General features: G+C 38.9%; 2 protein-coding genes across 3 annotated transcripts in view; one reads left to right on the top strand and one right to left on the bottom strand.

Annotated features, from left to right (window-relative positions):
- LOC134853905 (cytoplasmic dynein 1 light intermediate chain 2-like) overlaps window positions 1-14,623 on the bottom strand; it is a 485,619-nt gene that overhangs the window by 388,097 nt on the left and 82,899 nt on the right. The window lies entirely within an intron of this gene.
- LOC134854138 (uncharacterized) overlaps window positions 5,617-14,623 on the top strand; it is a 36,975-nt gene continuing 27,968 nt past the window's right edge. The window contains exons 1-5 of the mRNA XM_063870260.1: window positions 5,617-6,509; window positions 6,579-6,826; window positions 6,994-7,293; window positions 9,276-9,639; window positions 13,546-13,825. Of these exons, the coding sequence (XP_063726330.1) occupies window positions 5,902-6,509; window positions 6,579-6,826; window positions 6,994-7,293; window positions 9,276-9,639; window positions 13,546-13,825 (1,800 nt within the window). The 5' untranslated portion in view covers window positions 5,617-5,901. The remainder of the gene's footprint in view (window positions 6,510-6,578; window positions 6,827-6,993; window positions 7,294-9,275; window positions 9,640-13,545; window positions 13,826-14,623) is intronic.

Genomic DNA, 14,623 nt, shown 5'->3' with positions numbered 1-14,623 from the left:
CGAATGCGAAGAGGGGCTCCACCAGTGGACAAATGTGGGAAGTGGATGTCCGGTAAGAATGGATCTCGACTCAACGCCAGGACACTGGGAAGCAAGTGACCAGTGATCCTCTTGAGAGAGGTGCGACGAGGAACACCGCTCGTCATTGGTGGATAATCTGGAGACCACAAATGAACTGGAGAATTGCCTGAAAGGATTTGATCGCGGAGTATCCCGGAAGCGTTGGAATTAGGCCATCCAACATAGGGCTGAAATAACAAGCTAGAGTTGCAGAGCCAGCTGGGGCAAACTTGGGAAAACTTGCTGCTGGAGTATTTTGAAGATGCGATGAGAGCACCCTCGTCGGCGTCATCATTAATGGCGAATCTTTTTGTCAGAACAGCAGGACAGTTGCTGTTTTCATAGAGCCTGGCGGGAGTGGCATTAGAGGCGTTGACTTCGTATGACAAACTCAAACTGGGTGATACGTGTTTCCGCGTGTAGCGTTGGAATTGGATTTGGGCCGCCGGGAAGCGTTGGAATTGAGCCACCCAACAAAGGGCTGAAGTTAACAAGCTAGAGTTGCAGAGCCAGCTGGGGCGAACTTGGGAAAACTTGCTGCTAGAGTATTTTGAAATTGCGATGAGAGCATCCTCGTCGGCACCATCATTAATGGCGAATCCTTTTTGAGGACAGCAGGAGTTGTTGCTGTTTTCATGGAGCCTGGCGGGATGGGCATTAGAGGCGTTGACAAACTCAAACTGGGCGATAAGGGTTTGCGCCTGTACCAAATGTTGGTGCAACACATTGCTCGAGATAACTCGGGATTAAGTCTAGCGAGGAGGAAAGATGTCACCTGCTTCTTGAGATGGATCTTGTCAGTAATGTCTGACGCCACCGTCCAGACGTGCCACCAGAGAGCGATAGGAAGTAAGACGATGGAAAGGAGAGTCGCCACCGTCACCCTGAATGTGTACCAGAGTACTGGGATCGCCAAGGGGGATGACTCAAGGCAGTCTCTAGAAAACCACGGAAAGCTTGATGAAATACGGAGTTTCTCCAACAAGAAATTCGGCGAGGATCACGATGTGCATCACAACCTGGCTCTGGCAGAAGATTACTCAAGGCCCTTCAAACGGGGAGAATATCAATGTGTCTGGTGTGATGGCGATAGCATACAACGGAGAAAATAATTGAAATTGACCCAACGGAGGGAGAAAGACCGACCCTAGGTCTGCTACTTGAGAAGATGCCGGAAATTATCAGCGTGCCGCGATCGGACAAAAAGGTCGACCTAAGACTAGGAAGTAGAGACGTGTTGTATACGAATTTTGGGACCATTTCGAAATTATTTAGACCATCTTGGTGCCCACATCCCCACGCGAGCCTGATCGACAAAATTACGGAACGGGTAAGATTCTCGCCAGCGAAAGGTGAAGATCTGGGGAATTTGAATATAGTGCGCAAATTGATCCTACCTCCTTAAGGGGAATCGGAGGGAGCAACGAGCAAGCTGGATAATCTAGTAACTAAGATGCAGCGGGGCAGCTGTCTGGACCTGGCATGTGGAGGAGGAGAGCATTCTTGTGATGGGCAGTCCTGTGTCAGAATACAATCGTTCCAGAGGGAGGATTTAACCACTTGGTTCGGTGACATCACGGAGAAGGAGAAGAGCGAGGTGCAAATAGTGGCATAGTGTTACGCGAGCATCACTGTAAATGCAGCGACGGCATTGGGATTTTTCTCGAGGATGTGCAGTTTACAATCTCTAGAGATGCTGGAGTCCGAACACCATTTGGTGACAGCGATAAGCGTGGAGTCTTAGCCAGGAGTGTTGCAAATGATCCTGAATGGAATGAGGATGGAAGATCGGTCTTGAGGCGGAGATGGGATTCCTGTGAGCGAGGCCTACAGGTCTTCTCACGAATGCGAAGTCTCTGGTGAGATCAGTCATGGCCAACCGGTGTGGAAGCCATTATCCACTACACATGGCGATGGTGGAAGCATCTAGTCAGAGGGTGCTAATCGACAAGGCTTTTTCGATGCCCACGTGTGTACGATTGGCATGAATGTCGCACCACTCTCACAAATTGTTGCGGAAGATACTAGGAGCGGTGCCTGGAGATCGAAGAGAGGACTTGAGTGATATCTGGGGGGAAGAGCTCTGGATTCTAGAAAAAGAGAACAAGATTGACTTTTAAAGAGAGAATACAATTGGAAAAGCGATGAATAGTGCCCCATCCATAGAAAAAAACGATGTGACGCATGAGAAAATGATAGAGTTTGAACCTCTGTTGGAAGCTTCGGGAGAATGCAACCTCTGGAGCATCAACCTGACACACGCGGAATGTCCATGCCATCGTCTGACACAGACAGTTTGGTACCTGGACCATCGAACCTCTGCTTGATATGGGACGTGGATGGAATCCGGTCAATAGGGCTACCCAGTCACCAGCAGAAGGTCACTCTTTTTGTGGTGAGCACGATGCTGGCATTGCGATGGATCGAGGAGAACGTGACGAAATATCGAGAGTCAAGAGCACTAACAGTGGAGTCAATACATCCCATTGACTACAGCCGGAGGCTTGAGTTGTTCGAGACTGCGTGTAAAGTAGTCGCTGTGCCCAAAAAAGTGAGGCACGTGTGGAGTCGCCTGAGATTCTTTTCGTGGTTTCGAGCGACGCTGATGTCGTGACTGTATACGGTGACGAAGAATAATATGAAGAAGCATCAGAAAGAATATCGACAGTTCCTGGCCGAGATCGAGCCCGAGGCCTTCAAGAGACCATTGCTAACTCATCGTAATGCGATAACCACGGGTTGAAAAAGAGTTGGTAGAGTGTCTCGAGATAACACCAAAGCGAGGGAATTGATATTGGAGGAGCACTTGGCGAAGAAGGTGAGCCTGAGCTTGCACAATTCTTTTTCCTTGAATAGGAAATCTAACGTGAAGGGTCTGCCGAATCAGGCGAAAAGGCTTCAAGAACAAAAGGATTGGATGCGAGCCTACAAACATCTGAAGGCATGGGAAGAGATCGTAATCAGTTCCGATGACAAAGAGGAACTGGCAAGGCAAATAACGATTTCGAGTGTGTCAGGACCCAGTACCTCGAATACAAGGGGCACAAACTGAAGAAGGTGTTCAGGGATTGGTTCTTGAGTCGTGAGCGGGAATAAAAGAAAAAGGTGCTTGAGTGTGAACTCAGATGAAATCTGGGGGCACGTAAAAGAAATTTTAATGAAGAATTATTGTTATTAGTATACTATATCTACTATATAAATCAATATGCTGCATGACAATTTTCAGAATGGGCAAAAAAAAAGAAATTTTAATGATAGCTTACAAAACGGAAATTCAGGGTGCAGGTGTATGCAGATTTTGATTGCTGTTTAGCGATAATGTGACAATTTTGCATGGCTGTGAATTTTGGGGTGTAGATAAAGTTAAATCTGCTGCAATTTCTAGAGATTTCTAACTCTGCTTAGGTCAGAATGTGGAATCGAATATGCAATCCACAGCTTGAGGAAAAAAATTGAGAAACCAGAAACGGACGCCATACTACTTATTGATGCAGAAAATGCCTTCAATTCGCTCAATAGAGAACTTGCAACTTGCTCTAAAATGTAGAAATCCTTCATCCGGCGCTACATCATGCGCTGCCCAACTCATATAAACATCCCTCAAATCTATATGTCGTCAATAACGCGGTTTTGACATCTACCGAAGGCACAACGCAAGGTGATCCCCTCGCAATGGCTATGTACGGAATTGGGACAATCCCACTGATTGAACTTCTGCAAAAACCAAATGTCACGCAGATGCGAAGCCAAAAATGGAACACAGATGATGGGAGCGCTGCAGGTGATCGTAAGAGTCTCCGCGCAATACTGGACAGCCTGGATGTGCACGGAAAGGCTTTCGGATACAATGTGAAGCCTTCCAAGTGTCAACTCATAGAAAAAGAAAACCGTCGTGACAGCGCCATAAAAGTATTCGAAGGCACATATTACAATGGTAGAGGGTTTTAGAGTCCTTGGATCGGTTATAGGAACACCATCAGTATGCGATAAATACATGGAAAGCGAAATTGAAAAGACAGCATCACCACAAAATGCGTACTCCTGCTACACAAAGAGAGTTCAAAACAAATTAAGCTTTCTAACCAGAACAACTCCGGAAGCATTTAAGAAAATGGATGAAATTGAGAAAAGTGTAAGACATCAGCTACTTCCTAGTATTACTGGTAAAAACCATATAACCGATGAAGATCGCAACATTTTTGCCTTACCACTAAGAATGGGAGGATTAGACCTCCTCAGTAACACGGACTTTTCCAGAAATTATCAGTGGTCACAAGCCATTTGTGATCCGATAGAAAACAGTGATCCAGAAATAGCTGAAACGGAACAAACTCTGATAAATAGAAGCATCAAACTGAGAGCACAAAACAGCACATTCTCAAAAGAGGCTAAAAATATAAAAAATTGCTCATCAGAAAAAAAACTGACAAATCTAGCGTCACAGAAAGGAGCATCGAATTGGTTAAGCTTGCTACATTTAAAAAGAAAAAAGTTTTCCCTCAACAAATCAGAGTTTAAAGATGGATTATATCTGAGATATGGATGGGAACGACCAAACACCCCACATACATGCCCATGTGGACAACCGTTCACACTGACCCACTCTCTACACTGTCCCAAAGGTGGATACATTCATCTAAGACAGTGATGTTCGCGATACCTTTGCGACACTCCTGGACGAAGTATGCCATGATGTTGAAATAGAGCCGAAGCTTCAATCGTTGGAAGGCGAAAGCTTTCACAACAAATCAACCACTACTGAAGATGACGCTCGACTTGACATCAAGGCGAATGGACTCTGGGGATTAAAAGTTTTCAACCCCCTTGCTAAATCCTGCCCCAAAACTATATCTGACGCCTACAAATGTCCCGAGTGTCAAAACATTTAAATACCAACAAAGAGTTCTGGATGTGGAACACAGAAGCTTTGTTCCACTAATTTTTGCGTGTACTCGAGGAGCAGCTCCAGGCTCTACAAAAACCATCCGGAAACTAGCAGACTACTCGGAACAATAATTAACAAAATAACTTTCGACGAAATTTTTTGTTTGTAACACTTGTATATTATATTATCTCGTGTCGAGTTGCGTGTTCTTATTGAAGAAACGTAACCCGTATCGATTTTAATTGAAAAGGACTTAAACACTTGTCATCTTCTTTTATCATTATCACTTCCATATCTAGAAAATTCCAAGGATTTTGACTGGATTACATGATGAAGGGACTACTGACTGTAACCTCGGTTACTATGATACTTTTGAACTAGCAGAGAAACTAAGCGAGAAACGGAACGAATCATACTCGGACACAATAAACTTTATAAGAACAAAAATAAACTTTGCACTTCTGAGGAGTGCAATCCTCTGCCTTAGGGGGTGCAAAAATCTTAAAAATACATCCAACAGACAATTCTATCTGTCCTATAAACGAAGAGGGTCGATTTTAATAAAAAAAAACTAAATTACAAAAGGGGACCTTTTTGATCTTATAAAGTTTTTTGTCTGTTTTGTTATGATATGTTACTACGCCAAGTTTGTTTTCATTTTTTTCAGAACAGATAAAAGTATTAAATGCTTCTAGTGATATCAGCCGCGATTGAGACGAAAGAATTGAAGTCCAGCTTCTCTGCGCTCATAGAAGTTCCAGTCCTTTATTGCTCGTTACTTTGGCAGGAAAGTCAATTATTTTACTAGTCTTGTGACGAAAGTTGCAACAGAAATGTAATGTTTGATCAGGCTAAAGTTCTCAGTTCTTATTTACATTTTGGTTGTCCGTTTTCTTTAGATACTTTGCTTTCTAGGACAATCCCTCGCTTTTTTCAACCCAATAAATTTAGCGAAAATGACAAATTCGAAATTAGCTAATAGTTCTGATAACAGCACGAAAGAAAACACCGATGCTGTCGGAACGTTGTCGAGTGGAACAAATTCAGATCAATCTCCTATAATTGACTCCAAACAAGATCATCGCAGTCTCAGGTCACCATCTGAAATTGCAACTAGCAATGACTCAGGGATAAAATTAAATTCTGGAACTGAAAACAACAGTTGCAGTTCAAATTTACAAATTATGTCGAAGTCAAATGAAGGAGAAACTGCTGAAAGATCTACAGGTCACATGAGTTATGGGTCGCTGAAGCCACATGATAATGTGAGTGAAGCTGAAGAGCAAAATAAACTAACTCGATCAACCAGCGCCACTACTTCTGGAACCGAGACATTGCAATCCAAGTTCCCTCCTAGTTCACCCGAAGAATATTCAAATGCGAGTGAAAAGACTTCGAGTAGTATAGTGTCTTCTGATCAAAAATCACGACGCGAAAGTTCTTATTTGACAGACGTTTCACTGGACGTCAGCAGTAATTCACCTCTGGGAAACAATCCTGGCGTTTCTCAACGGCGTTCCAGTACTAAGCTGTCAACTGATGTAGCGCTCGCCTCAGAGTTACAGTTAGTTTTAGTTTCTAGTGATAAATGATTCGAGTTTTGAAAAATGAAGTAAGGGACTTCTTTTTATAGATCAAGTAGTTCTGCGTTAACTGCAAGTCAGAGATCTAGTAGACGAAAAACAGATCAAAGGAAAAACTCAACCGCGCCCGGTCCAGGGAGATCATCTGGAATATTCTCCAATATTTTTGCACCTTCTTATCAAAAAGTTGTTGATGACTTTGAAAAACTGTTTCCTCCAAGTGAGTTCGGAAATTGTGGAATATTGTTGACCAATTATGGATGTGCACTACAGACAGACCCAGGATTACTTGAACAAGGTGATTTAAAAAAAAATTGTAGGATTAAACTGATATAGCGAATATGAATGACAAATCAAAAAAATAAAAAACGAAATTTTTTTGAATATGCCTGAAGTTATTTAAAAACACGCAAAAAATTTGTGGTTTTTCAGTATCTACATGAAGTCAAAATTGTATGTTTTAAGGCAAGTTATACGTCACTTCTCAAGGACTTTTCTTCAATTCGTTCATCCGTCGTCGTCTCCTCATGTTCATAAGCTTCTCCGAAATTGAGGTGCTTAAGAAGCATCAAGTGATGGTTCTTTTCCCTACTGCGATTCTAGTGGCAAAGAAGGACAGAACCAGTACAGTGTTTGCATCGTTCACCAGCCGAGACAAGAGTCTAGCACTGATCAACTACTATTTCCAGTGCTTCCAGAAGGACTCGATGTACTTTGAACACGGAAAAGAGGAAGTCTTATGGAAGGAACTCAATCGCAACTACGGTTTGTAATTACCTAGTTTTTGTCTGCTCAGCCTAATTTTTATTTCAAAATCCTGTATTTATGAAACAATTTAACAGCATAGTTTATTAAACAAGCGAGCTGAAGTGATGAAAGCGGGAGGCTCTTAATCTGAAAGACCGGGTTTGAATCATGTGGACTTCGATATTTGTAAACACGCGGAGCGCAGTGTGATAGTACATGCTACTTTTTTCCAACCTAAGTCACAAAAATTAGTTCTATTTTTGGTGGTACTTAATAGCATGTGTTTTGATATGCGATAACTAAAAATTAACACAGATGATGCGATTTTAATTCATTAAATAAACCGAAGAAAGCTATTTATTTCATTCAGCAATTGATTAAAAAACTTCTTTTCAGAAACTTTCCAACTCAATATATTTCGCGAAATTTTCGAAATAGATATTTTTTACACATGGCTTTATACTTTCCAATTTATAGCATGCTAAGTTGGTTGTTTGCCTTAAGGTCATTAGGTTCCAAATTATTACATGCAAAATTTGTGTTTTTGTGCGTTTTAAAGCACCCATTTGCCGCTTCATCGCTTGTCTTTGGTTTTTATAAGCGTCAGTGGCATAATTGTGTAGGGCAGTAAACTGGAAAACGTTCATTAGTTTCTTCGTTTTCTTTTTTGTCCATTTTAAAGATGCTTCTTGCGTTTTTGTAGCTTGTGTTTGCCAAGCGCAGCTTTGCGTCTGTGTGTTACTTTTCATAGTCATGTTTTAAGCATGTTTCCATTATAAATACATATTTATTTACGCATGCAATTTTCGGCCATTTTGTTAGAATACGGATCCAATTTTTGTTCCAATCAAACTAGCAAATCGGATCTTGTCACATTTCGGAGCAAAACAGGGGTGGCCCAGTTGTGTAGGGGCAGCCGAGTTGTATGTTCGAGGGTGAGGTACGATACCCGTATAGAGGGCATTCATTTTTTCGAAACTCATTAATATTTTTGTTTTCTGCGCCTTTTTCTCATTTGTATCTTATGAAAGCTATTTTGTCGCTGGTGTTTGCAAAGTTCAGCTTCGCTTTTGTGTCGTTTTTTTATGCTTGTATTTTTACTATCTCATACTTTGTATCGTTTTTTGCTCAAAAGGTTTGTTGTGCTTTAGCGATTTCCACTCATGTTACCATAGATTAGCCTCCTCATATTGTGTCGTTTGAAAGATGAAGATATGTTTTATGCGTTTGGTTGTTTGTGCTTCTAGGTGACCTGAAGCTTTAAGTTTCAAAATTTTTAAGCTGTAAATAAACTAAATTTTTGAAGCTGAGTTTTTATGACAACGAGCGTCTACCCAAATGTTGTCGGCTTAGTTGCCGATGCATGTGAATTGCGATTCTTGTGTTATAATACGAGTGTTTTTTTTTGTAATGTAACTAGCACGAAGTAGTTCTCATTTTATAGGCTCTTTTACTGGATAGCAAAAGCAGTGGCAATTAAATAGGTTTATCCGCCTTGTTTGTGGCTAGTGTTTTGCAAAACACCGGAGCAAATGGCGCTGATGCCAGGCTGTGAAAACTTTAATCTACAGGTTGTGGGTGCAAAAATTTTTAATTTTCACAGCTTTTGCATTTTTTTTTTTGTAATTTCACACATTTTAGAGGCAATTCCTGTGTTTGCTAAGCGCAGCTTCCCTTCTGTGTAAATTTTTGCTTCAATGCTACTTCAAAACTGGCAATTTCCGAGCAATTATCTGATTAATTTAAACAATTGTATGAAATTTTTCAAGCAGTTTTAAGGCTTTTTGGCTTTCGCTTAGTTTTTCTGTCGGCCAGCTTGCTGCAATATTTGTGATGTATATCAATTGGTGCGAACTGCTGCTTTGCTTTTGTAATTAGATTTTTATAGCTCATAGATTTTCTCAAATTTTTTTCTCCGTTTTTAGAGCCCTTTTTACTGTTTTTGCTCGATTGCGAAGTGAAGCTTCACATTTGTGGAAAATATTTATTCTCACTCATAGGTCGCAAATTTCAACAACCTGTCGCAGCGCGAGATTCTGACGATAATGAAAATGGAGATAACAGCGCGATTGAATCCGAGAACAGTTCTGCAGCCGAGTCAACGAACCTGCGTGGATCTGAGACACGAGCGGGAAGTGTGAAGTCACCAACAATTTTGCAACCGGAAGTTACAGCTGTCAAAGTGCCCTTAATTGAGATTGAATCAGATGACAGGGTGAAAATACTCTCGAATGGATCTGGCGTATCAATGAAGACAGATGATCAACCGAGGTCAAAAGTTGGAAAAAGAAGTGCGGGCGAGAGTAACAGTTTGCATGTAGGAGTGAATGAAATAAACGGGAAGACCTTGACTAGAGATGAAGGGTAAGACTTTTCAGTGTCGTAATTTTATCTTTTTTACAAACTTGCGATTAACAAGAGTTGAACCAAGTGCTAGACTTTTTCCATTAGAAAATGTATAAACAGTATGTTAATACTTAAACTCATTCTAAGCTGCAATTGCAGCTGCAATAAGTGCATTGGAATTGCCACAATGCTCACTCCTACATTAGGTAGCTGCATGTACATTTTTTCAAATAACACTAAAGTTTTTGGGGCCAAAAATTTGGACGATTCACCTTTTTCGTTTTTGGCCATTTTTTAAATCTTACTTGCGGCAAGTTATAAATTTTTAAGCAATTGGGTATTCATTCAGATATTAAGTCAAATTTTTATAGGGATAATTTCGAATGTTGGCGCTTCTTTTAATTTCGTGTCATTATTCTTTTCGTTATATAATATTTATAATTGATTGCGGCCTAAACTTTAGTTTTCTTTGAGCTTGAAGTATTACAGTATGCGGGGGAAAGGAAGCTAAAAAGTTCAAAAGTTTTTACTGCTAAAATTGTTAATAATATACATGTATGATTTTGTATTATTAACAATACAAAATGATACTAACGGAAAAAATGCAATAAGTTTTAACGGAGTCGCGATGATTTTTTTGTAGGAAAAGTCTTTAAATTTGTTCAGGCTAATATACTTTTTCGCGGTTTGACTTTTGATTTCTTTTTAAGTTCAGTTCATTTCTTTTGTTCAAAAGAAGGCAAACTCCACTGTTGATCAGCGAAAGTGTAAAGGCCATGAAAAACGTGATTGACTTCTAGTTTCGAAAATGGATGATAGTTTTCAGGTTTCTAGCGTATCATAAATTTTACTTATTGATCCTGTTTTCTCAAATTGGGTTAATTATTGGGTTTGTTTTAAGGGCATCTATTTTTTTCTTTGAATTTTGGAAGGAGATTTTTTCAAAAAACAAGTCAGTACTTTTTTTGCGTTCATTGACTCAGCCAGCAGACACTTTTCAAACAGTCTGCTGGCTATGCTTTTGTCCTTTTATGGTATTTTTTCACCCTGGTTGTTGATAGTGCTTTCGAAATACAGCTTGGCATCTATGAATATAATTCAAAACCTTATTAGAAATAACGATGTTTTGTGGCAATGAGGAATCAACATTTTTCAAGGAATGGGGTGGTTATTCATTAATTTGGTATTTCTTTTTTCGGGAGATGTTGTTTTTCCAGAGTTCGCTTTAAGTGTTCCTCGTGCTTTTTTTTCGTAATGCAAGTGCTGCAAGGCTAATGTGCATTGTTCTAATTTTAGTTTTTTTTTTTTCATTATTTTACGAATTCAATATATGCTTTTTAGATTCTTTTTGCGAATCACTAATGCGGTTTTTATTAGCCGTTGCAATTGTTTTTCTATTAATGTTGCATTTGCAAAAAGTAATATAACGATCGCTGCAAATGAAACTAAATCAAGTTCAATGTAAGAGAGCTAATGAAAATAATGTTTACATAGATCGAAAACATTAAGCGAACAAATTGAATTTTATCTTCGTGATTTAATTCAGCTTGAGGGCGACCAACCAACAACCAATATATAGATAACCCATATATTATGGTATAAAGTGGCTCTTTCATATTCCGTTCTTTTGATGTCGAAATCAACATTAAACGCAAATCACTCATCTTTTTGCTTTGATTCGAATCCTAATGCTGAGTTATCGGATCTTGGGGAGGAAGAACACAGCTTCTCTAATAGGTATGGTTGATTTTTATACTCTTGCGATGAGCAAGGGTGTTGCAATCGGGTTCGGGCACCAGACTTTTTTCCCGTTGACAACTTGGTTCACAGAATGTAAAATTCTGCTATCATTTTTTAAATTAAACAAGACTGCTCGTATCAGGGCGAAGCCCTGATTGTTCCGACTGCCTTTTAAGGTTTATGGAGCAGTAATAACATAAAAAAAATTCAATGAAATAAATTGAAAGAAAATTTTTTTTCTCACAATTTGTGAAATTTTTTAATAAAAATCATCCCCCCACACGCCATATAAAGTACAAAAGGATAGAATTCGCTCGTTGTAACAAACCAATTATGGCAAATAAGCTTCTTTTAATCAATTTGGAACAATTTCTAAGACGGATTAACTCTCCGCTTACGCGTTAATAGCGCGAAATATATCGCGCGTTAATTGTCCCAAATTGGCCAAAATGGCAATCTTTAAACCCCCGTAACTTTACGAAAAATGATCACAGGTGAAATATCTTTTCAAATTTGAGCTCAGGACAACTTTCGAATGATATAAAAAGATTCCGTCAAAAATGGCTAGTTAAAAATTTGTCTGAAGAAAAAAAAAACCCACCCCGAGCACAAATATTCCGTTACTTTCGTATCGAAAGTCGGAACAATTAATGATAGTAGTTTAAATGAAATTGCTGTCAAAAAAAGATTTCAAATAAAATTGCAATCATTTAAGTAGTAATTTGTTATAGCTGGTTCCAGGTAGTAATTATTGTTTCAATACAATTTCTCGAAAAAAAATATTGATTTCTTCGGATTTTTGTCTTAGTTTCTATCGGTTCATTTTCCGATTTAAAAAAAAATGTTATTTATATTATCTGGTACGGTTTTTATAGGCTTACTTTTCAAAGCATGAATGTTATTTTGTTTTTATTTTAAATTTTTACAATAATTGAAAGTTCAGTTACTAGTTAGATTTTGAATGATTAATTTTTTTGGGTTATGCTGTACCGGTTTAGTCAACTTATAATGCGTAATTTAGAGCGCAAAATACATTCTTATGCGATTATGTGTTTCAGTACGGATGAGTCGTAAAAACTTTTAAATCATCATAAAACGTTTTGTTTTCGGCTCAACTGGGGTCGACCCAAAATTTGTCTTCCTTGTTGCCGCTCGGTAATTGAGTCCCAATGCTTCCTTAGTTTGCTTATGAACTTCTTCCGAAACAAACATGAAATTTTTGAAGGTGTACTTTTTTCAAGTTATTTTTCAACATAATTTTTCAATATTTTTTTGACTTCTGTCTAGTTTTCTATTTTTTTTGTATCGCAGGTGTTGCAAAGCTTTGCTTCGCCCCTGTGTTTTAAAGTAAATTCTACCGAGGAAAATGAAGATACTGGTTTAAGTTGTGCTTCTTTCCAGAGGGCTCAAAGTTTGTTCAAGATAATTTTTATGTTTTGGCGTCTTTGTTTTTAGCATATTAAGCTTGCTCTCCAGATTCATTTTTGAAAAAATTCTTTCCGATAATGGAAATGGTAGTGCGGGGGAAGTTCTTTCTTCATTTTAGGTTGAAAGTTACAGTTAATTTTAAAAATTCTAATAGGAATAAAAATATGCGATTGTTCATGTTTTTCCCAAAAACCATCAAGAGCCTCAATCTGATAAAAATACAAAAAAAAAGAAATTTCTTATTTTCTTCAGAAATTTTTTCAACTTAATTCTGTAGAAATGTATACTTTTGACTTCTTTCTTGTTTTCTATTTTTTTGTGTATCGCAGGTGTTGCAAAGCCCTGTTCTCTGTTTCGCCCTTGTTTTAAATTAAGTTTTAGCATAGAAAATGAAGACACTGATTCGAGTTGTATTCCTTTTCTGAGGGCTCACAATTTGTTCAAGATAAATTTTCTGTCTTTCGGTGGCTTTATTTTAAACTTATTAAGCTTTCCGATTATGGAAATGAGGTTTATACGGGGAAATTCTTACTTCATTTAGAAAGTTCTGGTTAATTTCAAGAATCCCAATCTATATCCCCAAAAACTAACAAGAGCTTCAATCCGATAGAAATCGAAAAATAGAAGCTTTTTAATTTTTCTTGAAAGTCAGTGTGCCCAATTTATGAACTCATTCCATTAGCTGCTTTTCGTTTTCATCTTTTGCGGAGAATAGAGAACAAATGTTGGTTTGTTGTGTATAGTGTGTTGTTTCAGGGATGTTCTGACAGAGACGTTGAAGTTGAGTCCACCTTCCAATGCAGAGATAGGGTTCAGAGTAGGCGGAGGGATCATGGCGATGGAAGAAGACGAAGACGATGAGAGCTATCTTATTGAGCCAGTGATCTCATCACTCTCTGACCAAGAGGAGCTCCAGTGTAGTTGCTATGTGCATGAAGCTAAGAGTGGCTGGACTCAGTATCTGGATAATATTTACTACATTAGTGTGGACTCGGCATTCAATATGCTGTTCGAAAAAAGTGACTTCTATCACGAGGCTAGTAAATAAAGTTCAAGTGCAAAAAAGAATGTCCCTCGAAGGAAAATGTTGAAAAAGAAACCCTTTCATTTGCCTTGGGATCTTTTTACCTATTTCTTCTCATCGTTGCAAGGTACAAAATAGCCCGCTGACGAATCATTGATTGAACCCTTAATAAGGGGTAGAAATTCTTTGCTGGTACCTTAGGGGGGAGTGGTTAATTAACAAGATACCGTTGCCTCAAAAACTCGACGTTTCTGTGGCAAGCTAAGCCGATCACATTACCCTTACTGTGAAGTTGTATTGCAATCTTAAGTGGTTACTGTTACCGGCACTGCTTCAATATTTAACCATAAGCTGTATGCTGTCGATTGCTGAAGTTTTAGAGAGTGTCGTCAGTATGAATAATTTCCAACAAAACATAACCCGTATATAGTTGATTGCGAATAAGACTTCAGCATCTGTTAAGCAGACATTTACTCACACGGGATTTTTTAAAAGATGATCAAATCAGAGGAAAGACAAACATGAAAACTCTTTTCTCCGCTAGAGATGCAACCTATCAGAAAGCTGCAAGTTTATTCTGGCTTAGTGTCTCGCCATTTTTAAGTCCTGTCGTCTCATTTACCGAACAACAATTCATGACAAACTGTTGGCAATATCCTCTTGGATCAACTTGAAACTGCTCATTTGTTCGGAAACAAGTTTTGCACTCATTTCAACATGTCCAAACTGTGAGATAAAAATTTTAAACCTAAAAACCGATATTTTCCGACCGAAAAAGATGCTCGAGGTTATAGATATTGCCAACAAAGT

Source organism: Symsagittifera roscoffensis, chromosome 9 (genome assembly GCF_963678635.1).
Source record: "Symsagittifera roscoffensis chromosome 9, txSymRosc1.1, whole genome shotgun sequence".
Classification (NCBI taxonomy): Eukaryota; Metazoa; Xenacoelomorpha; order Acoela; family Convolutidae; genus Symsagittifera; species Symsagittifera roscoffensis.
Note: the sequence above shows the minus strand (reverse complement) of the source record. Positions and strands in the feature narration are given on the sequence as shown.